The following is a 25,721-nucleotide window of genomic DNA, read 5'->3' as shown; positions in this document are numbered from 1 at the left end:
AGGAACGGTTGTGCTCGTGGTTACTGAAGGGAGCTACCGTGAGAACTCAATGCTCTTCATGAGCAAGAGAGAAAGAAGAATCTCATCCAGCTGTAAAACGTCTACAAGATTCCCAAATCCTGGTAGGCCCTGTCATCTGCCAGATAAGAGTTTTGCACCTACCTGCAACCTAAGAAGAAAATCTCCACATAAGGAAGCAAGAGAGCTGCAGAAGAGGACCTCATATCTCAAGAGGATATCCGGTTCCTGACAAAAAATTAAGTTTATCTCTAACAGCAAGGAAGTTATAGCCACAATTCCCAAGGAAGAACGTGCCGAGGGTGCCAAAGACCTGGATATGGCTCTGGGTGAACCACACATGGAGAGGGCGCTTGGTGTACTGTGGTGTGTTGCATCAGACGAGTTCCAGTTTAGAGTAGCTGTCACAACTGGAACTTTCAGCAGCGGTGGTAGCTGTTCGAACAAGTGACATGCTCAAAAAGGAGCTAGAGATACAAGGTCTACAGGAATACTTCTGGACAGACTCGAAGGTAGTTCTTGGCTACATCAACAATGAAGCCAGAAGATTCCACATCTTTGTAGCTAACCATATTCAACGCATTAAGCAAAGCACAGATCTTGACAATGAAGTCCACAATTATCTTACCACCACCTGGACAGTTCATCAAGGAAGATCTTTATCTCCGCAAGAGATGGCGCAGAGTACAATTCTTAGCCAATGAATTCTGGACAGGGTGGAAGAAAGAGTACCTCCTAAACCTCCAACACAGACAGAAATGAAATAAAGACAGAAGAAACGCAAGGATTAATGACATTGTCATCTTGCAAGATGATACTGCACCACGCAACCAGTGGAAATTGGCAAAGGTTACAGAAGTGTACCCGGGACAGGATGGCCGGGTGAGAAGATTCAAGTTACTGATCAGTGACTCAACCCTGGATGAGAGAGGTAAACGCATCACCAAAACCACCTATCTGGAGTTGCCCATCCATAAGACAGTCACCCTCCTGGAAGCCGATCAAGAAACCTGCAGACCTCTTTCACAGAAATCACCGGTGATTGGTGGGAGTGTAACTGACAATTAACCTGTAAGTCTATGTAGTTGTTTTTTGTTTGAATTGTTTACGTGTTCGCTATGCGGGGGAAATGATAAGACAAGTGGAACTACGTGGCTAATAACTGTTGTAACGGGAATCATTATCGTAGCAACACACCTTTGGAGTGAAGGCAATCCCACGCTGTGTTAGCTAAGTTTTCATGTCTCAGGTGTAGTTCGTAAAGGTTGAAGTGTGTATGTTAGGATGGTAATGTTATAATAATTAAGGATGAAGCGTGAATTCATGCCAGGAATATTAAGTGTGAAGTTTTGATTTCCTCCCTTCTGTAATAAGCAGCCAATGAGGTATTTTTCCTTTATTCATGTGTTTAATCTGATACTGTTATAGCTCCGGCTAAACTATTTATGTATGTAAGCACTTCAGAGTTATACCAAGCTAATAAGGCGCTCGTAAGACAAGAAGGTTGTAAGAGTGTGCTTAACTGTATTTTCATTTACTTTATAGTTCTCACGGAAGGTGATAATTTTGACTAAAACTACAGAATAAAGCCGTCAGTTAACCTCTCTGGGATATGGGGGACGCTACCTCAACAACAGCCAGTGAAATTGCAGGGCGCCAAATTCAAAACAACAGAAATCTCATAATTAAAATTTCTCAAACATAAAAGTATTATACACCATTTTAAAGCTTAACTTCTTGTTAATCCAGCCAGTGTCTGATTTCAAAAAGGCTTTACGGCGGAAGCATACCGTATGATTATGTTAGTCACAAAAAAACATACAGCCATTTTCCAGCCAAAGAGAGGAGTCACAAAAAGCAGAAATAGAGATAAAATGAATCACTAACCTTTGATGATCTTCATCAGATAGCACTCATATGTCACGCCCTGACCTGAGAGAGCCGTTTTTCTCTGTTTGGTTAGGTCAGGGTGTGACATGGGGTGGGAATTCTATGTGTTGTATGTCTATGTTGTTTTTTCTTTGATTGGCCGAGTATGGTTTCCAATCAGAGGCAGCTGTCATTCGTTGTCTCTGATTGGGAATCATACTTAGGCAGCCCTTTTTCCCACAGTCAGTTGTGGGATGTTGTCTTGGTGTTGCATGTGTTTGCACGCTTAGCTTTTCATTCGTTGTATTGTTTATTGTTTTTGTTGGTTCACATTTAAAATAAAGTATGATGAACACAACTCACGCTGCGTCTTGGTCTCCTCCTAACAACGAACGTTACAGAAGATCCCACCACAAGAGGACCAAGCAGCGTGATCAGGAGTGGACCTGGGAGGACATCCTGAACGGCAAGGGATCCTGGACGTGGGAGGAGATCCAGGTTGGTTGGGATCGCCTCCCATGGGAACAGGTGGAGGCAGTGAGAGCAGAGCGGCAACGACAGAAGCACGAGAGGCAGCCCCTCCCAAAAAAAATTGGGGGGGGGGGGACACGGGGAGATTGGCAGAGTCAGGGTGGAGACCTGAGCCAACTCCCCGTGCTTACCGTGGGGAGAGTAGGACTGGTCAGGCACCGGGTTAGGACTGGTCAGGCACCGGCTGCGCAGTGTCTCCAGTGCGCAGCCACAGCCCGGTGCGCTCTGTGCAAGCACGCCGCAGTGGCCGTGCTAGAGTTGGCATTCAGCCAGGAAGGATTGTTCCGGCTCAGCGTTCCTGGTCTCCGGTGCATCTCTTCGGCCCAGGTTATCCTGCGCCAGCTCTATGCACGGTACCCCCAGTTCGCCAGCACAAACCAGTGCGACCTGTTCCAACGCCCCGCATTTGCCGGGCTACGGGGGGTATCCAGCCAGGACGGGTTGTGCCAGTCATAAGCTCCAGACCTCCAGTGCGCCTCCACGGCCCAGTATACCCTGTGCCTGCTCTGCGCACCCGGCCTCCAGCGACGTTCCCTAGTCCAGAGCTACCAGCGACGTTCCCCAGTCCGGAGCCTCCAGCGATGTTCCCTAGTCCGGTGAGACCTGTTCCGGCTCCACGTAAGAAGCCCCCAGTGATGATCCATGGTCCGAAGCCTCCAGTGATGATCCATGGCACGAAGCCTCCAGTGATGATCCATGGCCCGGAGCCTGTAGTGATGATCCATGGCACGAAGCCTCCAGTGATGATCCATGGCCCGGAGCCTGTAGTGATGATCCATGGCACGAAGCCTCCAGTGATAATCCATGGCCCGGAGCCTCCAGTGATAATCCATGGCAAGAAGCCTGTAGGGATGATCCATGGCCCGGAGCCTGTAGGGATGATCCATGGCACAAAGCCTCCAGTGATAATCCATGGCCCGGAGCCTCCAGTGATGATCCATGGCACAAAGCCTCCAGTGGTGATCCATGGCGCGGAGCCCGCAGTGATGATCCATGGCATGGAGCCTGCAGCGACGGTCCCCGGTCCGGAACCTCCTGAGACGGCCCACAGTCCGGAACCTCCTGAGACGGCCCACAGTCAGGAACCTCCTAAGACGTTCCCCAGTCCAGAGTCTTCAGCGGAGGTCCCCAGTCCAGAGTCTACTGTCCGGTTCATCCAGCGACGATCCACGATTCAGAGATTCCGGTGATGATCCACGGTCTGGTTCCTCCGGCGACACAAAAGCGGAGGAATCAGCGGGTGGAGTGGGGGCTACGCCCCGAACCGGAGCTGCCACCATGTGTAGATGCCCACCCAGACCCTCCCCTTATAGGTTCAGGTTTGCGGCTGGGGGGGTACTGTCACGCCCTGACCTGAGAGAGCCGTTTTTCTCTGTTTGGTTAGGTCAGGGTGTGACATGGGGTGGGCATTCTATGTGTTGTATGTCTATGTTGTTTTTTCTTTGATTGGCCGAGTATGGTTTCCAATCAGAGGCAGCTGTCATTCGTTGTCTCTGATTGGGAATCATACTTAGGCAGCCCTTTTTCCCACAGTCAGTTGTGGGATCTTGTCTTGGTGTTGCATGTGTTTGCACGCTTAGCTTTTCGTTCATTGTATTGTTTGTTTTTGTTGGTTCACATTTAAAATAAAGTATGATGAACCCAACTCACGCTGCGCCTTGGTCTCCTCCTAACGACGAGCATTACATCATAGGACTTCATGTTACACAATACATGTATGTTTTGTTCGATAATGTTCATATTTATATCCAAAAATCTCAGTTTACATTGGCGCGTTATATTCAGTAATGTTTTGCCTCCAAAACATCCAGTGATTTTGCAGGGAGCCACATCAATTTACAGAAACGCTCATCATAAACGTTGATATAAGATACAAGTGTTTTACATAGAATTAAAGATACACTTCTCCTTAATGCAACCGCTGTGTCAGATTTCAAAAAGGCTTTACGGCAAAAGCACACCATGCGATAATCTGAGTACAGCGTTCAGACACCAAAACAAGCCATACAGATATCCGCCATGTTGTGGAGTCAACAAAAGTCAGAAATAGCATTATAAATATTAACTTACCTTTGATGATCTTCATCGGCATGCACTCCCAGGAATCCCAGTTCCACAATAAATGTTTGTTTTGTTTCGATAAAGTCCATATTTATGTCCAAATACCTCCTTTTTGTTTGCGCGTTCAGTTCACTATTCCAAATGCAGAAGGCGCATGCACTAAGTCCAGACGAAAAGTCAAAAAAGTAGCATTACAGTTTGTAGAAACATGTCAACATGGAAACATATAGAATCAATCTTTAGGATGTTTTGGTCATAAATCTTCAATAATATTCCAACCGGACAATTCCTTTGTCTTCAGAAATGAAAAGGAACTCAGCTCGCCCCCACGGTCGCACGCGTGACTGAGCTCATGGCATTTTTCCAGACACCTGGTTCAAATAGCTCTTATTCCCTCCCCATTCACAGTAGAAGCCTGAAACAACGTTCTAAAGACTGTTGACATCTAGTGGAAGCCTTACGAAGTGCAATATGACCCCACAGACACTGTATATTGGATAGGCAATCGCTTGAAAAACTACAAACCTCAGATTTCCCACTTCCTGGTTGGATTTTTCTCAGGTTTTTGCCTGCCATATGAGTTCTGTTATACTCACAGACATCATTCAAACAGTTTTAGAAACTTCAGAGTGTTTTCTATCCAAATCTACTAATAATATATGCATATCCTAGCTTCTGGGCCTGAGTAGCAGGCAGTTTACTCTGGGCACCTTATTCATCCAAGCTACTCAATACTGCCCCCAGATCCCAAAGAAGTTCAAATCAAGAAACGGTTGTGCTCGTGGTTACTGGAGGGAGCTACAATAGCCAGCTGAGGCACTTGCAATGTTTAAATCATTAGTCAACACAATGATGTTCAATAAACCTTTTAGTTTCACATTTCTAAGAGAAAGATGAGCAGTTTTCATGGCTGTCTTAGATTCCTGCCCAGCATGCAACACTGAAGCACCCCATAGAGCTAATGGTGGCCTGACCCGATGGCAGAACACCTCAGAAACATGAATAATATGGGCCATACACACAGTTAGCATGTGGTACAGACTGAATTCCATCAAAACGTTTCAGATTCTAGAGAGTGACCGTAAAACAAAACTCAACATACAGTATCTTTCAACACAGAATCCCTGGCCTGAGCCCTCTGATAACAGTCAAGAACAAGGCTCCAGCACCGCACACTACCAACACACTACCGTTCCCATTCTCTAGAGTTTCAGTGGCCACACGCTATAAAAAGGAGACATTGTGAAAGATTACTGTTTTCAGAAACATCCAAGGAAACTGTCCAAAGAATGTGGATCACAGAAAATGATCGGAATCATGTAGTAGGATGGTAACCAGAACATTCTCCCTGTCAGACAACCCATGATCCTCTCACACTCAACCCACCAGAGTCCCTGGCCTAACAGGCTCAGTTGGTAGAGCATGGTGTTTGCATCGCCAGCATGGTGTGTGCAACGCCAGGGTTGTGGGTTCGATTCCCACGGGGGGCCAGTACCAAAAAAAATTTAAAAACAAAAAAAATATGCATGAAATGAAATGAAATGTATGCATTCACTACTGTAAGTCGCTCTGGATAAGAGCGTCTGCTAAATGACTAAAATGTAAATGTAAAAAATGTGTCCCAACCACTGGCAAGTTATGCATGAACTCAAACTACCAGTATAGAAGTCTCAGTTTGCTACAAGCTGGTGTGGGTCTTGCCCACCAACCCATTGCTAGAATCAGTGAGATTCATACTGTGTGGGAATTAGTATCTGTAAAACTACAGAAAAAGTTCTATGCAAACTATGCATTAAAAACACCAAGCGTTATCGAGATATAACACAATGTGAGAAGACATAATTCATTACCTGTATTCCCTGGTGTTGTTGCTATCAACCTGTGTGGTACACGAGGAGAGACCTTCAGCCCTGCTCGGACCTGGTAGAATCTGGAGGGAGAAAACAATACAATATCTTCAGTTACTACACAGATGTAGGATCTTAATTTGAGCCAGTTTGCTACAGCAGGAAAATAATCCTGCAGCAACAGAAACTGTGAATTATTATGTGGATTATAATTAATGGACATTTTTTGTAGGGGGTTGATACATTTTACATTAGGGCAAATCAAGTCTGACTTCTTAAAGTGGAAATTACAAACTTTAGCAGTCTTTTTAAAATTTCTGCAACAACAGGATGATCAAATTTACATAAACATCTGTACATAGCTACTAAACACATACCGGCAATACTGTACACATCACTACACATCACTACACACATACTACTGCATATGAAACAAATGTTCAGAATGGAATGGAAAGAAATAGCTGGAAAGGCTAGTACTGTCCTGTTAAACACAACTGGTAAAGAATTGTACAAATGTACCTTAATTATTAATAAGGACAGGATCAAATAGCAATAAATAATACATTACTCATAATAATGCACATCCATTCAGTGAGTCTGCTGCTGTCTGTGCTTGAAAGTCAACAGCAGAAGAGCTCTGTACAATAGCTGATAAAACAGATATTACATACCTAATAATATCATTTGTAATTGTCTCTTGCATACTAGGTACTTATCGTAAGAGTAGGGGTGTCCTAACCCTGATGTCCTGGCTAAATTCCCAATCTGGCAACCTAACCACCCCCCAGCTTCCAATTGGCTCATTCCCCCCTTCTCCCCTGTAACTATTCCCCAGGTCGTTGCTGTAAATGACAGTGTTTTCAGTCAACTGACCTGGTAAAATAAGGGTTAAATATAACAACAATTCAATATTGTATTTTCATCCTGCTAATGTTGACATACAGCAGTCCCCCGTCAAAAAGATACGGGCACCAAAAGTGCAGAGAAACACGCATCTTCAAAGGTCACTTTGAATATCGGAGTGTGAATGGATGTGGTTCTGTATAAAAGCATTGCTCCCCCTGAGATCCGTCGGCAATGGAAGAGACCAGAGCCTAGCTGTGAGCACAGACATGGTATCAGCAGGGTTTTAGTGAGTGACCACCTCTGGAAGGTGAAGGCGTGACAGTGAAGAGGACAGATAAGGTTTTTAAGGTTGATAAATAAATAAGGGTAGAGTAATCGCTCAGAAAAAGCTTAAAGCAGGTGAGAGCGCAACTGCACACAACGCATTGTAGGGCCTGTTACGGTTTAGAGTCAGAGTGTACTGTAGAAAAAACATTACAGAGAGAAGCGGGGGGATGTGGATACGATATTCAATATACCTGTAGTCTGTCTTGATATCATTATGACATTTGAACACATTTCCAATAAAAACAGCGGAAACATTCAGTAATTGTGGCGTTGTCCCTGCTGCTAGTTAGAACGCCATCAACGGATAAACAGAGGACTTCGAATGGAGACATGCTCCTAGAAACTACAGCCAGAATTATTAATCAAACCAGATTAAAACATCAAGAGCAACGTTAGAAGCGACTAATTCCCCCTCCATTAAGCTCAACTAGAAGGCCTGCGCTACTCTTATCACCATCTCCTGGTTTAAACATCAAACAAAGACTTCCGTTTAATGCAATAACTCCTCTATAGGGTTTGTATAAAACCTACAAGTGAATGGCTTTTTCAGGGCTGTATATAAGATTTTTAACCTAATTGTCTAACCTAATTGTACATTTCTCCTGAACTTACAATAGCAAATCACAGTGTTATCTTTACATCATCAGTTACTTGGACTCTCTAACTCTCTGTCTCGCTGTTCTGTGCTCCCATCAGACCTACTCTCTCCTTGTTGCTGTTCTGTGCTCCCATCAGACCTACTCCCTCCTTGTTGCTGTTCTGTGCTCCCATCAGACCTACTCCCTCCTTGTTGCTGTTCTGTGCTCCCATCAGACCTACTCCCTCCTTGTTGCTGTTCTGTGCTCCCATCAGACCTACTGCCTCCTTGTTGCTGTTCTGTGCTCCCATCAGACCTACTCCCTCCTTGTTGCTGTTCTGTGCTCCCATCAGACCTACTCCCTCCTTGATGCTGTTCTGTGCTCCCATCAGAACTACTCCCTCCTTGTTGCTGTTCTGTGCTCCCATCAGACCTACTCTCTCCTTGATGCTGTTCTGTGCTCCCATCAGACCTACTCCCTCCTTGTTGCTGTTCTGTGCTCCCATCAGACCTACTCCCTCCTTGTTGCTGTTCTGTGCTCCCATCAGACCTACTCCCTCCTTGTTGCTGTTCTGTGCTCCCATCAGACCTACTCCCTCCTTGTTGCTGTTCTGTGCTCCCATCAGACCTACTCCCTCCTTGTTGCTGTTCGGAGCAGAAACATGGCAGACATGGCAATCCATAAAAACTCTAATATTAGTGCACTCAGGTTTAGCTAAGGATTATAACATGAAAAAGCTTCATCCCCCTCTGTCCTGTTTGGACCCAGGAAAATCTAATCTGGGTAAAGATGACCTTCCCGTCAGCCAGAGTCACAACCCAGAGGCTAGCCAGATGGCAGATCATAATCTCTCAATAGATACACTGTATCTGTAGGGCATAAAGATGACCCTATTCTTCATCGTGTCTGTGTCCCAGATAGCACCCTATTCCCTATGTAGAGCACTCATATCTGTCCTCAGACACATCCTACCGTGCAGCATAAAGATGACCCTTTTCTAAATCATAACTGTCCGTTTTAGCGGTATCATTAAGACTGCGGCGGCAGTACAGTGGGTATGAATATGAACTATGAAGCAGCCAGAGATACAGACGGAGACTGTCAGTGTAGTTTGAACCAAAGTCTCCTACATGCCACAGAAATGTGTTAGCCCTCGGAGCTAAAGCCTAAGTAATAGCCCGGGGAGCTGACCCAAGTCTTCAGGTCACAAGGCAAGGTTACTCATCACAGGAGCATGATTCACCGGTCCACCTCCGTTACACTCACCCTCTCTGGAAGAGATCCACATTGTGAAACTTGTGCAGCTCTACAGAAAACTCCAATGTTCCCTGTACTTCAGACATGATATGTTCCAGGTCATCCCCTGCAGAGAGAAAATATAGTATATCAATCAATATAAGGTGCAGTTATTTACAGTTATAAGGTGCAGTTATTTACAGTTATTAAGTTACAGTTATTAAGGTGCAGTTATTTACAGTCATGAAGGTGCAGTTGTTTACAGTTATTAAGTGCAGTTATTTACAGTTATTAAGGTACAGTTATTTACAGTCATGAAGGTGCAGTTGTTTACAGTTATTAAGTGCAGTTATTTACAGTTATAAGGTGCAGTTATTTACAGTTATTAAGGTGCAGTTATTTACAGTTATTAAGGTGCTGTTATTTACAGTTATTAAGATGCAGCTATTTACAGTTATATAATGCAGTTATTTACAGTTATACGGTGCAGTTATTTATTGTTATTAAGGTGCAGTTATTTACAGTTATAAGGTGCAGTTCTTTACAGTTATTAAGGTGCAGTTATTTACAGTTATATAATGCAGTTATTTACAGTTATACAGTGTAGTTATTTACAGTTATTAAGATGCAGTTATTTACAGTTATACGGTGCAGTTATACGGTGCAGTTATTTACAGTTATTAAGGTGCAGTTATTTACAGTTATTAAGGTGTAGTTATTTACAGTTATTAAGGTGCAGTTATTTACAGTCATGAAGGTGCAGTTGTTTACAGTAACTTACAGTATTTCAAGACCTGAGAAAGACCCAAGGGGTCAAAATGTTGTCACAAAAGACACACACGGTATTGCAGTGTGAGCAACACACTGGAAAATGCTCTATTGCACGAGCCCCATTGTTTTATGATTGCAGTGACAAAGCCAGCAGTACCTTCATGATTCATCAGTGAATTCATGGCCAAGTAAGCATCCTTTCACAAAAAAAGGCATTCACAAGGAATCAAAATCAAATCCAACCATGACATGTATCACCTAATCATTGAACAAAGTCATTTGTCTTCTTCACTGTAGAGCTTCTGTGACTCAGTTGACCTCAGGCCTCACAGTGAGAGGATGCTTACTATATATATATATATATATATATATATATATAATATATATATATATATACATATACACACACACACACACACACTCCTCCACCATGGTTTCTAATTAGATAAACAATGAGTCATTCAGGAAGCGTTTGCCTTGATCCTTCCATCTCCCAGGAAGCTATTCAACAGGCACCTTGACTGCATACAACCTCAGCATGGAACAGTGAGATGAATGGAGAGACCCGGGATGAAGTTTTACAAAAAGGTTATAAATTGATGGGACGGCTTCTGCTCTACAGTACATGTGAAAGTGTTAACTCACAATCTAACCGTCTTCCCAATCACTCCTTAATGTGTTTTCTAATCATAATGATACTATGTTGTAGACTGTGTTCTTTCACACATTCCCATTTACATTGTTGTCATTTAGCGGACACTCTTATCCAGAGCGACTTACAGTCAGTGCATTCAGCTTAGGTTGATAAAACAACCACATATCGCAGTCATTAAGAAAGAAATCTGGCCTTCCTCTCAATAACGACATCGCTCTCTCTCTTTCTCGAGTGCCTTTTATCATGATAATAGTAACAGCAGTTAGCAATAGCATGGGTAAGTTTGTTACTGCCATGCATTACTACAATATGGTAGCAGCCGTTGTGTTTATTGTCTCTGTTCTGATTACGATTTAAAGCCCAGACGCTGACGTGATCAACCTCTACTGTACTAACGAGTCACAGTTATTAAACAGTTGATATATTCAGCTTGTTTGATCCCCATTTAATAATTCTACCAAATATAATATCAAAAGATATGCCATTTAGTGGACGCTTTTATCCAAAGCGACTTACGGTCAGGCGTGCATACATTTAACATAAGGGGAATCAAACCCACAACCCTGCTGTTGCAAGCTCCATGCTCTCTCTGAGCCACACATTTGGACCGATGAGGCCCCATCAAACTACAGCTTAGCCACCACGCCTGTAGGACATCATCTATCAGTAAACTAAGCTACAAAATGAAAATAAAACATACTGCATCGCATTTTTCTATGTGATCTGCATTAAAATCAACTTCCAAAAACCATGCAAAAAGCTGTTTTCCCCCGTTAAGGGGTCGGACGATCATGTTTTTATCTGTGATCCCTTTGTTTTGATGTGTCTTTGAAGCTAGAAGAGGGTATAACAACTACATGTAATATGTCGTCCCCATTATGCCAAATCCTAGAGTTGTAAGAGCAGTAAAACACCTTTACCGCCACAATCTTGACAATGTTTCTGCATAAAAATGACAGGATGCAGATTAGTGTTATAAAGTAACAAAACAATTTGTCTGTATTTCCTCACTGAAAAAGGAACTTTGGCTTTCAAACGTTTTAGAATGTGATTCAGATTCAGACCCCAGGGCCTAGAAGATGCTGCTCTATTTAAAAGGCAGGGAGCCCGAGAAACACAATAACAAAGCCTCCTCCTGTACTGTGTGGTTCATTATCCCGCTGCTGATGAAAACCGCCTACAGGGAGGGAAGAGATATGTGACACAGCGTTGCTGCCTTCTGCATGACATTACTTTTTCTGTCACATTGACATGTAAGGGGGCAGGCAGACACACACACACACGTGCACACGCACATGCGCATACACACTCCCCTGCCAAAACTGGCTACTTTAATAAAGGTTATGATAGGGTGCTGAGGTTTGTGCTGTGCCAGTCCGTGGGTCATTTAAACAGTGACCCGTCCTAACACAGAGCCTTGACCCAGCAGCATCAGACAGTTGTTGGTGGGAGAGGATGCAGAGGATATTGTGCTGTTGTTTAAAGGATGATGTATTGTACATCCATCCTCTGGGCTCTGTGACAGTGTGTTGCTCTTTACTTATCTACTGTGCACTCTTAGAAAAATGGGTTCTGAAAGGGTTCTTTGGCTGTCCCCCAGGAGAACTCTTTTGGTTCCAGGTAGAACCCTTTTGGGTTCCATGTCACACCCTCTTTGGAAAGGGTTCTACATGGAACCCTAAAGGGTTCAATTTGTAATCAAAAAGCAAAAAACCCTTTTTGGTTCTAGATAGCACTTTTTTTCTAAGAGTGTATAACACAATGGAAAATGCCCAGTTCTAGTCAGCTGTTGTCAGGTGTATCTCATTGAGTCAAAAGCAGGAGCTCTGCATTTCCCTCACTCTGTCTGGGATATACAGGCTACAGCTGGGACTGAACACTGTGTGCCTTACAGAAACACAGGCGGATGCATATCATTCTCTCTCTCTCTCTCTCTCTCTCTCTCTCTCTCTCTCTCTCTCTCTCTCTCTCTCTCTCTCTCTCTCTCTCTCTCTCTCTCTCTCTCTCTCTCTCTCTCTCTCTCTCTCTCTCTCTCTCTCTCTCTCTCTCCTCTCTCTCTCTCTCTCTCTCTCTCTCTCTCTCTCTCTCTCTCTCTCTCTCTCTCTCTCTCTCTCTCTCTCTCTCTCTCTCTCTCTCTCTCTCTCTCTCTCTCTCTCTCTCTCTCTCTCTCTCTCTCTCTCTCTCTCTCTCTCTCTCTCTCTCTCTCTCTCTCTCTCTCCCAGTCCAACCGCTAGATCATGTTCACTGCCAGCAGAAGTACTGTATATAGTGGAGGCTGAATTATCTCCCCTGGATATCAACCTCAGCTGATATTTTAGGACAATTCACTAGGTCACAGGCACCGCTCTACACACCATAGAATTACATAGGACTTTGATAGGATCCCTGTGATCCACACACACAAACAGTTTCAAGGGTATTACATGTCCACAATAATTTCCTTACTTCTACTGAGCTCGTCTGTTTGCGCTGACGATGATGATGACGACGACGATACTAATGATGATGTCGATGATGATGATGTCGATGATGATGATGATAGCAGCGTGTTAGTCACTATAGCAATAGAAGAGATGTGAGGGCCTGCTTGCACAGAGTGTGCATTGAACCATAGAATTGAACAGGTGCTGCTAGATTCTGTCATTGTCACATTGTCCCTGACCTGCACTTCTCCAGCTGGGTCAATTGCTGTGGCCTTGTCTCACCTGATCTCTCCTTTTAATCAAAATGACTTCTTTATAGTCAGTTAAATGAAGCTTACTGTATGTACGAGATAAGCCAGATAGATTGTTACTATGTGTACAACTCAGACCCTCTGTGATTCAAAGATACCTTCACTTACACTGTAATTTAAGTGTTAAAACAGATGAAGTCTAGTCAGAATACTAGGACCTGCAGATTGTTGTCCAGTATGATCTTCATCATTTACCATGCTAGTTGTCACGTCCTGACCAGTAAAGGGGTCATTTGTAATTGTAGTATGGTCAGGGCGTGGCAGGGGGTGTTTGTTTTGGGGTTTTTGGTTCTAGGGGATTTTGGTTCTAGTTTTCTATTTCTATGTTTCTTTTTCCATGTTTGGCCGAGTATGGTTTCCAATCAGAGGCAGGTGTTTTTCGTTGTCTCTGATTGGAAGCCATACTTAGGCAGCCTGTTTTTTCCATTGGGCTTGTGGGTGGTTGTTTTCTGTATAGCCTGTGTGCCTTATGGAACTGTTTCGTCGTCTGTTTATTTTGTTTTGAGTGTTCTTTTCTAAATAAAGAAGAAAGATGAGCACTATACTCGCTGCATTTTGGTCACCGTTCATCGACGCCTATGACACTAGTAGCTGATGGGGATGCTCTGAAGTCCAATTACAATAGGCCCTCTAATGTGCTGCTGCTTGTGGCCATATCCTACCGTTCTGATGAGCTAGCTGATAAAAATCATTAAACTCTAATCATGACAAAGTGCCTGGGTTACAGACACTATTTCAGATGACTAAATAATGCTGAGTGCTATTACACTATTGAGTCTGGGGCTCTATGAGGCTATTACAGGTTACATTACTGAGGCTGGGGCTCTATGAGGCTATTACAGGTTACACTATTGAGGCTGGGGCTCTATGAGACTATTACAGGTTACACTACTGAGGCTGGGGCTCTATGAGGCTATTACAGGTTACACTACTGAGGCTGGGGCTCTATGAGGCTATTACAGGTTACATTACTGAGTCTGGGGCTCTATGAGGCTATTACAGGTTACACTACTGAGGCTGGGGCTCTATGAGGCTATTACAGGTTACACTACTGAGACTGGGGCTCTATGAGGCTATTACAGGTTACACTACTGAGCCTGGGTCTCTATGAGGCTATTACAGGTTACACTACTGAGCCTGGGGCTCTATGACGCTATTACAGGTTACACTACTGAGGGTGGGGCTCTATGAGGCTATTACAGGTTACACTATTGAGGCTGGGGCTCTATGAGGCTATTACAGGTTACACTACTGAGTCTGGGGCTCTATGAGGCTATTACAGGTTACACTACTGAGGCTGGGGCTCTATGAGGCTATTACAGGTTACACTACTGAGGCTGGGGCTCTATGAGGCTATTACAGTTACAGGTTACATTACTGAGCCTGGGTCTCTATGAGGCTATTACAGGTTACATTACTGAGGCTGGGGCTCTATGAGGCTATTACAGGTTACACTACTGAGGCTGGGGCTCTATGAGACTATTACAGGTTACATTACTGAGGCTGGGGCTCTATGAGGCTATTACAGGTTACATTACTGAGGCTGGGGCTCTATGAGGCTATTACAGGTTACATTACTGAGGCTGGGGCTCTATGAGGCTATTACAGGTTACACTACTGAGGCTGGGGCTCTATGAGACTATTACAGGTTACACTACTGAGGCTGGGGCTCTATGAGGCTATTACAGGTTACATTACTGAGGCTGGGGCTCTATGAGGCTATTACAGGTTACACTACTGAGGCTGGGGCTCTATGAGACTATTACAGGTTACACTACTGAGGCTGGGGCTCTATGAGGCTATTACAGGTTACACTACTGAGCCTGGGGCTCTATGAGGCTATTACAGGTTACACTACTGAGCCTGGGGCTCTATGAGGCTATTACAGGTTACACTACTGAGGCTGGGGCTCTATGAGGCTATTACAGGTTACACTACTGAGCCTGGGGCTCTATGAGGCTATTACAGGTTACACTACTGAGCCTGGGGCTCTATGAGGCTATTACAGGTTACACTACTGAGGCTGGGGCTCTATGAGGCTATTACAGGTTACACTACTGAGCCTGGGGCTCTATGAGGCTATTACAGGTTACACTACTGAGCCTGGGGCTCTATGAGGCTATTACAGGTTACACTACTGAGTCTGGGGCTCTATGAGGCTATTACAGGTTACACTACTGAGTCTGGGGCTCTATGAGGCTATTACAGGTTACACTACTGAGGCTGGGGCTCTATGAGGCTATTACAGGTTACACTACTGAGCCTGGGGCTCTATGAGGCTATTACAGGTTACACTACTGAGCCTGGGGCTCTATGAGGCTATTACAGGTTACACTACTGAGCCTGGGGCTCTATGAGGCTATTACAGGTTACACTACTGAGGCTGGGGCTTTATGAGGCTATTACAGGTTACATTACTGAGGCTGGGGCTCTATGAGGCTATTACAGGTTACACTACTGAGTCTGGGGCTCTATGAGGCTATTACAGGTTACACTACTGAGGCTGGGGCTCTATGAGGCTATTACAGGTTACACTACTGAGGCTGGGGCTCTATGGGGGGACTTGAGTTGGTCACCACTAATCTCTCAACCACAACAAGCAAAACAAGCCCCTGGCTCTTCTCTCACTGAACTGGCTTGTATGTTAAGCTGGCAAATAGACTTGCATTTTAGTAACTGAAATAAAGACAAAACCCAGCACAGTCTTAATATTTTTTACATAAGCCTACAAGTAGTTGGTTGACCTGAAATAGTCTAGAAAGAACATCCACACTCAAAACATTGATTCAAATGTTCTTTCTCACCACAATACTGAGACTGCAGAGTCTGCAGGTAGTCTACCTTCTCTGCTTCTACTTCTGACATCACAGTATAACACATACACTATATGACCAAAAGTATGTGGACATCTTTTTGTAGAACATCTCATTCCAAAATCATGGGCATTAATATGGAGTTGGTCCCCCCTTTGCTGCTTTAACAGCCTCCTCTCTCCTGGGAAGGCTTTCCACTAGATGTTGGAACATTGCTGCGGGGACTTGCTTCCATTCAGCCACAAGAGCATTAGTGAGGTCGGGCACTGATGTTGGGCGATTAGGCCTTGCTCGCAGTCGGCGTTCCAATTCATCCCAAAGGTGTTTGATGGGGTTGAGGTCAGGGCTCTGTGTAGGCCAGTCAAGTTCTTCCACACTGATCTCAACAAACCATTTCTGTATGGAGCTCGCTTTGTGCACGGGCCATTGTCATGCTGAAACAGGAAAGGGCCTTCCCCAAACTGTTGCCACAAAGTTGGAAGCACAGAATCGTCTAGAATATAATTGTATGCTGTAGTGTTAAGATTTTCCTTCACTGGAACTAGGGGGCCTAGCGGGAACAATGAAAAACAACCCCAGACAATTAGTCCTCCTCCACCAAACTTTACAGTTGGCACTATGCATTCAGGCACATTGCGTTTTCCTGGCATCCGCCAAACCCAGATTAGTCCGTCAGACTACCAGATGGTGAAGCGTGATTCATCCCACCAGAGAACACGTTTCCACTGCTCAAGAGTTCAATGGCGGCGAGCTTTACACCACTCCAGCCCACACTTAGGCGTGTGTGTGGCTGCTCGGCCATGGAAACCCATTTCATGAAGCTCCCGACAGTTATTGTGCTGGCGTTGCTTCCAGAGGCAGTTTGGAACTCGGTATTGAGTGTTGCAAACGAGGACAGATGATTTCTATGCGCTACGTGCCTCAGCACTCGGCAGTCCCGTTCAGTGAGCTTGTGTGGCCTACCACTTCGCAGCTGAGCTGTTGTTGCTCCTAGACGTTTCCACTTCACAACAACAGCACTTACAGTAGATCGGTGCAGCTCCAGCAGGGCAGAAATTTGACGAACTGACTTGCTGGAAAGGTGGCATCCTATGACGGTGCCACGTTGAAAGTCACTGAACTCTTCATTAAGGCCATTCTACTGCAAGGTTTGTCTATGGAGATTGCATTGCTGTGTGTTCAATTTTATACGCCTGTCAGCAACAGTTGTGGCTGAAATAGCCGAATCCACAAATTCTAAGGGGTGTCCACATACCTTTGTATATATAGTGTATCTCAGGATCAGAGGGGGACATTATTCAGAGTGTAGCAGCCTACTGTAGCTACTTGCCTATATTTGGAGTAAGTATTTGGAGAGGCAGAACTGAGACAACGGGCCAAGCGTAGGTGTAATCATAGCACAGTCACAGTGCCATGACAACCGGTTAAATGTTTACACACCATCGTCACATGACAGGAAATTAATCTCACACATTCACCTCATAATTAACCCTCATCTCATGGGGCAGGCTACAATGAAAGGCAACGACACAATCCCTACGAATAAATACAACAAACTGGAATAAAACAACATCATCCCACAGAAAAGACACTCCAGCACACTGGTATCCTTACATGCCACAATAAATGAAATCGATATTTTCTTGGTTTTAAGACCCATTAGCCTAAATGTATTGCTGAGTTACAAGAATACCAGTAGGCCTATACTGGAGTTGTTCACTAATCTGTCTCTCCATGCAACGACTGGAACTAGGCTATATGAGATGCATGAACTACCCGCTTCTTAAAGGAAAACTATATTTTGGTATTTGTTTCAATAGTCCTTTGTTGACATAGTCCCAAAATGTTTTGCTTGTCAGTACTCAAGTTTTCAACATATGTAACTTTCAAAATACAGAAATGATCCCCTTATGATGCATTTTGCATCTTGGGACAATATCAACAATGGACTAATGAAACAATGGACGAATAAAAGCCACCATCCTTATGAATAAAGCAGCTAGTAAGGAAAGGAACTGAAGATGTGATACAGAGAGAGTCTGACTGACTGAAAGCAGAGAGGATTATGTAAATCATGTGATTGTGATCTCTGGGCCAAGTTCTTCTAAGGACATTAGCTACGATAGAAATACTTTGTTTAAATCACAGTCACACATACATTTGAGGAAGGGTGGAGAGTGGGTAAGGGGGGGTTGCAGTGACTTACTGAACTTGCAGTTATGTTCTGTGCTGATAACATGATCTAGTATTCATCCAAAGGCTCTAATATAATATATAATATATAATATATAACAGCAATTCACCTCATCAAGTCATCCAACTAGCCAAGGAACATAACATTGGTGTGACCTGTGTGCTATTGGTACAGTGGTGCGGCAGGTAGCCTAGTCGTTAGAGTGTTGGGCCAGTAACCGAAAGGTTGCTAGATTGAATCCCCAAGCTGACAAGGTAAAAATCTGTCATTCTGCCCCTGAACAAGGCAGTTAACCCACTGTTCCTAGATGGTCATTGTAAATAAGAATTTGTTCTTAACTGACTTGCCAAGTTAAATAAAGGTCAAATAAAATGTTGTTAAAAAAACAGTGGTTGGGGCTGTTCATATAGTGGTTGGGGCTGTTCGTATAGTGGTTGGGGCTGTTCGTATAGTGGTTGGGGCTGTTGATACAGTGGTTGGGGCTGTTCGTATAGTGGTTGGGGCTGTTCGTATAGTGGTTGGGGCTGTTGATACAGTGGTTGGGCCTGTTCGTATAGTGGTTGGGCCTGTTCGTATAGTGGTTGGGGCTGTTCGTATAGTGGTTGGGGCTGTTCGTATAGTGGTTGGGGCTGTTCGTATAGTGGTTGGAGCTGTTCGTATAGTGGTTGGGGCTGTTCGTATAGTTGTTGGGGCTGTTCGTATAGTGGTTGGGGCTGTTCGTATAGTGGTTGGAGCTGTTCGTATAGTGGTTGGAGCTGTTCGTATAGTGGTTGGGGCTGTTCGTATAGTGGTTGGGGCTGTTCGTATAGTGGTTGGGGCTGTTCGTATAGTGGTTGGGGCTGTTCGTATAGTGGTTGGAGCTGTTCGTATAGTGGTTGGAGCTGTTCGTATAGTGGTTGGGGCTGTTCGTATAGTGGTTGGGGCTGTTCGTATAGTGGTTGGAGCTGTTCGTATAGTGGTTGGAGCTGTTCGTATAGTTGTTGGGGCTGTTCGTATAGTGGTTGGAGCTGTTCGTATAGTTGTTGGGGCTGTTCGTATAGTGGTTGGAGCTGTTCGTATAGTGGTTGGGGCTGTTCGTATAGTGGTTGGGGCTGTTCGTATAGTGGTTGGGGCTGTTCGTATAGTGGTTGGGGCTGTTCGTATAGTGGTTGGGGCTGTTCGTATAGTGGTTGGGGCTGTTCGTATAGTGGTTGGGGCTGTTCGTATAGTGGTTGGGGCTGTTCGTATAGTGGTTGGGGCTGTTGGTACAGTGGTTGGAGCTGTTCGTATAGTTGTTGGGGCTGTTCGTATAGTGGTTGGGGCTGTTTGTATAGTTGTTGGGGCTGTTCGTATAGTGGTTGGAGCTGTTCGTATAGTGGTTGGAGCTGTTCGTATAGTGGTTGGGGCTGTTCGTATAGTGGTTGGGGCTGTTCGTATAGTTGTTGGGGCTGTTCGTATAGTGGTTGGGGCTGTTCGTATAGTGGTCGGGGCTGTTCGTATAGTGGTTGGGGCTGTTCATATAGTGGTTGGGGCTGTTCGTATAGTGGTTGGGGCTGTTCGTATAGTGGTTGGAGCTGTTCGTATAGTGGTTGGAGCTGTTCGTATAGTTGTTGGGGCTGTTCGTATAGTGGTTGGAGCTGTTCGTATAGTCGTTGGGGCTGTTCGTATAGTCGTTGGAGCTGTTCGTATAGTGGTTGGAGCTGTTCGTATAGTGGTTGGGGCTGTTCGTATAGTGGTTGGGGCTGTTCGTATAGTGGTTGGGGCTGTTCGTATAGTGGTTGGAGCTGTTCGTATAGTTGTTGGGGCTGTTCGTATAGTGGTTGGAGCTGTTCGTATAGTGGTTGGGGCTGTTCGTATAGTGGTTGGGGCTGTTCGTATAGTGGTTGGGGCTGTTCGTATAGTGGTTGGGGCTGTTCGTATAGTGGTTGGGGCTGTTCGTATAGTGGTTGGGGCTGTTCGTGTAGTGGTTGGGGCTGTTCGTATAGTGGTTGGGGCTGTTGATACAGTGGTTGGAGCTGTTCGTATAGTTGTTGGGGCTGTTCGTATAGTGGTTGGGGCTGTTCGTATAGTTGTTGGGGCTGTTCGTATAGTGGTTGGAGCTGTTCGTATAGTGGTTGGAGCTGTTCGTATAGTGGTTGGGGCTGTTCGTATAGTGGTTGGGGCTGTTCGTATAGTTGTTGGGGCTGCTCGTATAGTGGTTGGGGCTGTTCGTATAGTGGTTGGGGCTGTTGATATAGTGGTTGGAGCTGTTCGTATAGTGGTTGGGGCTGTTGATACAGTGGTTGGGGCTGTTGATATAGTGGTTGGAGCTGTTCGTATAGTGGTTGGGGCTGTTGATACAGTGGTTGGGGCTGTTCGTATAGTGGTTGGGGATGTTCGTATAGTGGTTGGGGCTGTTGATACAGTGGTTGGAGCTGTTCGTATAGTGGTTGGGGCTGTTGATACAGTGGTTGGAGCTGTTCGTATAGTGGTTGGGGCTGTTCGTATAGTGGTTGGGGCTGTTCGTATAGTGGTTGGGGCTGTTCGTATAGTTGTTGGGGCTGTTCGTATAGTGGTTGGAGCTGTTCGTATAGTTGTTGGGGCTGTTCGTATAGTGGTTGGAGCTGTTCGTATAGTGGTTGGAGATGTTCGTATAGTGGTTGGGGCTGTTCGTATAGTGGTTGGGGCTGTTCGTATAGTGGTTGGGGCTGTTCGTATAGTGGTTGGGGCTGTTCGTATAGTGGTTGGGGCTGTTCGTATAGTGGTTGGAGCTGTTCGTATAGTCTTTGGGGCTGTTCGTATAGTGGTTGGGGCTGTTCGTATAGTGGTTGGGGCTGTTCGTATAGTGGTTGGGGCTGTTCGTATAGTGGTTGGGGCTGTTCGTATAGTGGTTGGGGCTGTTCGTATAGTGGTTGGGGCTGTTCGTATAGTGGTTGGGGCTGTTCGTATAGTGGTTGGGGCTGTTCGTATAGTGGTTGGGGCTGTTCGTATAGTGGTTGGGGCTGTTGATATAGTGGTTGGAGCTGTTCGTATAGTGGTTGGGGCTGTTGATACAGTGGTTGGGGCTGTTGATATAGTGGTTGGAGCTGTTCGTATAGTGGTTGGGGCTGTTGATACAGTGGTTGGGGCTGTTCGTATAGTGGTTGGGGATGTTCGTATAGTGGTTGGGGCTGTTGATACAGTGGTTGGAGCTGTTCGTATAGTGGTTGGGGCTGTTGATACAGTGGTTGGAGCTGTTCGTATAGTGGTTGGGGCTGTTCGTATAGTGGTTGGGGCTGTTCGTATAGTGGTTGGGGCTGTTCGTATAGTGGTTGGGGCTGTTGATACAGTGGTTGGAGCTGTTCGTATAGTGGTTGGGGCTGTTCGTATAGTGGTTGGGCTGTTCGTATAGTGGTTGGGGCTGTTCGTATAGTGGTTGGGGCTGTTCGTATAGTGGTTGCAGCTGTTCGTATAGTGGTTGGGGCTGTTCGTATAGTGGTTGGGGCTGTTGATACAGTGTTTTTTTAATTTTATTTTAAGAACAAAGTCAGTTAAGAACAAATTCTTATTTTCAATGACGGCCTAGGAACAAATGCTAGGAGAGTAGACTGTTCACCAAGCGGACAGCTGCATGCAGTGTGCAGTAGACAAAGCACCTGCCCTCCGCTAAGCAGACCTTATCTCATAGAAATAGGCTATTAGGAATCCACTGCACCTGACTACCATCACTGACATGGAAATGTCTGAAGTCCTGTACTTTATAAGCTCATCTCTTTTTATACTTATATTATCTTATGTATAACCTAACATAGGCTACTAGCATAGAATAACCTACAGTTGAAGTTGGAAGTTTACATACACTTAGGTTGGAGTCATTAAAACTCGTTTTCAACCACTCCACAAATTTCTTGTTAACAAACTATAGTTTTGGCAAGTCGGTTAAGACATCTACTTTGTGCATGACACAAGTCATTTTTCCAACAATTGTTTACAGACAGATTATTTCACTCATAATTCACTGTATCACAATTCCAGTGGGTCAGAAGTTTACATACACTAAGTTGACTGTGTCTTTAAACAGCTTGGAAAATTCCAGAAATGATGTATTGGCTTTAGAAGCTTCTGATAAGCTAATTGGCATCATTTGAGTCAATTGGAGGTGCACCTGTGGATGTATTTCAAGGCCTACCTTCAAACTATGTGCCTCTTTGCTTGACATCATGGGAAAATCAAAAGAAATCAGCCAACACCTCAGAAAAAAATTGGAGGTCTGGTTCATCCTTGGGAGCAATTTCCAAACGCCTGAAGGTACCACGTTCATCTGTACAAACAATAGTACGCGAGTATAAACACCATGGGACCACACAGATGTCATATGGCTCAGGAAGGAGACGCGTTCTGTCTCCTAGAGATGAACGTACTTTGGGACGAAAAGTGCAAATCAATCCCAAAACAACAGCAAAGGACCTTGTGATGATGCTGGAGGAAACAGGTACAAAAGTATCTATATCCACAGTAAAACAAGTCCTATATCAACATAACCTGAAAGGCAGCTCAGCAAGGAAGAAGCCACTGCTCCAAAACTGCCATAAAAAAAGCCAGACTACGGTTTGCAACTGCACATGGGGACAAAGATTGTACTTTTTGGAGAAAAGTCCTCTGGTCTGATGAAACAAAAATAGAACTGTTTGGCCATAATGACCATTATTATGTTTGGAGGAAAAAGGGGGAGGATTGCAAGCCGAAGAACACCATCCCAACAGTGAAGCACGGGGGTGGCAGCATCATGTTGTGGGGGTGCTTTGCTGCAGGAGGGTCTGGTGCACTTCACAAAATAGATGGCATCATGAGGGAGGAAAATTATGTGGATATATTGAAGCAACATCTCAAGACATCAGTCAGGAAGTTAAAGCTTGGTCGCAAATGGGTCTTCCAAATGGACAATGACCCCAAGCATACTTCCAAAGTTGTGGCAAAATGGCTTAAGGACAACAAAGTCAAGGTATTGGAGTGGCCATCACAAAGCCCTGACCTCAATCCCATCGAAAATATTTGGGCAGAACTGAAAAAGCGTGTGTGAGCAAGGAGGCCTACAAACCTGACTCAGTTACACCAGCTCTGTCATGAGGAATGGGCCAAAATTCACCCAACTTATTGTGGGAAGATTGTGGAAGGCTACCCGAAACGTTAAAGTTAAACAATTTAAAAGCAACGCTACCAAAAATGAATTGAGTGTGACTTCTGACCCACTGGGAATGTGATGAAAGAAATAAAAGCTGAAATAAATCATTCTCTCTACTATTATTCTGACATTTCACATTCTTAAAATAAAGTGGTGATCCTAACTGACCTAAGACAGGGAATTTTTACTAGGATTAAATGTCAGGAATTGTGAAAAACTGAGTTTAAATGTATTTGGCTAAGGTGTATGTGGTAGCAACATAGGTCATAGTGATTCTTGCTAGGTTTCTGCATACACCAGGTGCCACTTCTAGACTATCATTGTTATTGCGTTATTCCAAATATTGGTCCAACAGCTCCGCATGTATTGAATTATGATGAGGTGGGGGGGGGGGGGGGGTAGCTTCTTTGTTTTGCCTAGTACTTAAAATGACAGACATCTGAATTGTGTAGGTGTCAGTCCATCTAAGTCCTGTCAGTTGTGGTTAGATAAATCACACTAAATCAACACCCAAACTATTTCAAATGACAAAGCAGCTCTGGGTGTTTGCCAAATATTTTCCATAAAACGATTTGCTCTGTGTGTGTATGAGCGTGTGTGTGTCAGTGCCTGCGTGCGTGCATAGCAGACACAACGTTCTACTGTTGGTATTTTAGTGCTGCTGCTATAGCCAAATCTGCTATTATAGACTCGTCGAACTTTTAACGGTAACTAAATTATGAGCGGGCGCTTTAACAACAATTTAGCGGTCGGGTCTGTTACAATCTCGTCAAAACATTATCCGTTTCACAATACAGCAGCAAGCACTGTGATGGACAATGAGGAAAGCTATAGTACAATGTAACAAACCTTACCTTGCTCACTGATGCGCTGAGAATCTCCACGCAATACCCAGTGTCCACCACTGTCTAATTAATATCCACAAGGCTTTGGCTTCGCAACCTGCAGCGACACTTGCCTTTCGGTCGGCGGATGTATGATGCCTTCGCGGTCTGTGTTCAGTGTTTATATCGCTGTCGTAAGCTGCTACTCAACGCTTCTCCTGCTGCTGCTGCTGCTGCTGTTGCCATGGTTATCCATTTAGCCCTGTATCCTCTTCTTCTGCAGTGCAAACCACTAGCTAACAGCTTCCTAGCTTCGCTTACGTTTCCCCCATCATGACAGTAATGTTCAAATAGTCTAAGTGGTGCGCCTGGACTGTCTCGTGGTTTAGCTTCGTGTTTATCCTCTGTCCGGTGGTTGACACATCGTTTCGGGAGAACATTAACAGGGTCCTGCAGTGGCTCCTGCCAGTTTGCGCACTGTGCGTACAATTGACGGGCTGACGTCACTGCCGGTTGAGAAATTAAAACTAGCCCACCTGAGAACTTTCACCAGCACTATCAACACATTTACACAATAGGCTATGTTTACAGTCATTGGATTGTAAGCGTTTCTTAGTTTGGTGTATAACAACAAGTAGTAGTATTATGGGATGGAGAAGCAAAATAGCCAAGAAGTCATGGAGTTATGAGTTCAGGACCTGAACTTCAGGTAGGCCTCTGTGCTTCAGTAAACACAAGAAGTAGGAGGGGTGCTCTGCACTAATGACAGTAATCCGGTGATAGGGTTTACCCAACAAAAACGTCAATAAATACTCATTCCTGGTAAACAAGTTGGAACACTCATAAACAGGCAGAGATACACTGAACAAAAATATAAACGCAACATGCAACAATTTCAAAGATCTTGTTGAGTTACGGTTTATATAAGGAAATCACTCAATTGAAATTAATAAATTAGGACCTAATCTATGGATTTCACATGACTGGGAATACAGATATGCAGATATCTTTAAAAAAAAAAGTTAGGGGAGTGGATCAGAAAACCTGTCAGTAGAGTTGATCAGGCTGTCGATTGTGGCCTGTGGAAGATCTGTTTGGGATGGAAACATTGTCAATAAAGCGGTGAATTGGGAGCTTTAACAGTGTGCGGGCCTTCTTGTTCTATACAAGTATTCTTTATTAGCCCAGCACCTATATTGTTAAAGATGTGCATATGACCACAAACTTTTCTGTGGGAATGTTGTCCCATTCCTCAATGGCTGTGCGAGTTGCTGGATATTGGCGGGAACTGGAAC

The 25,721-nt window shown here is 44.5% G+C and overlaps 1 protein-coding gene across 1 annotated transcript in view; it reads right to left on the bottom strand.

Annotated features, from left to right (window-relative positions):
- Nucleotides 1–25,029, bottom strand: part of LOC115175750 (protein FAM135B-like) — a 57,173-nt gene extending 32,144 nt beyond the window's left edge. Inside the window, exons 1-3 of the mRNA XM_029735223.1 lie at nt 24,457–25,029; nt 9,347–9,443; nt 6,330–6,409 (exon numbers count right to left, since the gene is read on the bottom strand). Of these exons, the coding sequence (XP_029591083.1) occupies nt 6,330–6,409; nt 9,347–9,423 (157 nt within the window). The 5' untranslated portion in view covers nt 9,424–9,443; nt 24,457–25,029. The remainder of the gene's footprint in view (nt 1–6,329; nt 6,410–9,346; nt 9,444–24,456) is intronic.
- Nucleotides 25,030–25,721: the final 692 nt, after the last annotated feature.

The sequence above is a fragment of the Salmo trutta genome, chromosome 36 (assembly GCF_901001165.1).
Source record: "Salmo trutta chromosome 36, fSalTru1.1, whole genome shotgun sequence".
NCBI lineage: Eukaryota > Metazoa > Chordata > Actinopteri > Salmoniformes > Salmonidae > Salmo > Salmo trutta.
The sequence above is the reverse complement of the archived record's forward strand: the minus strand, read 5'-3'. Positions and strand labels throughout refer to the sequence as shown.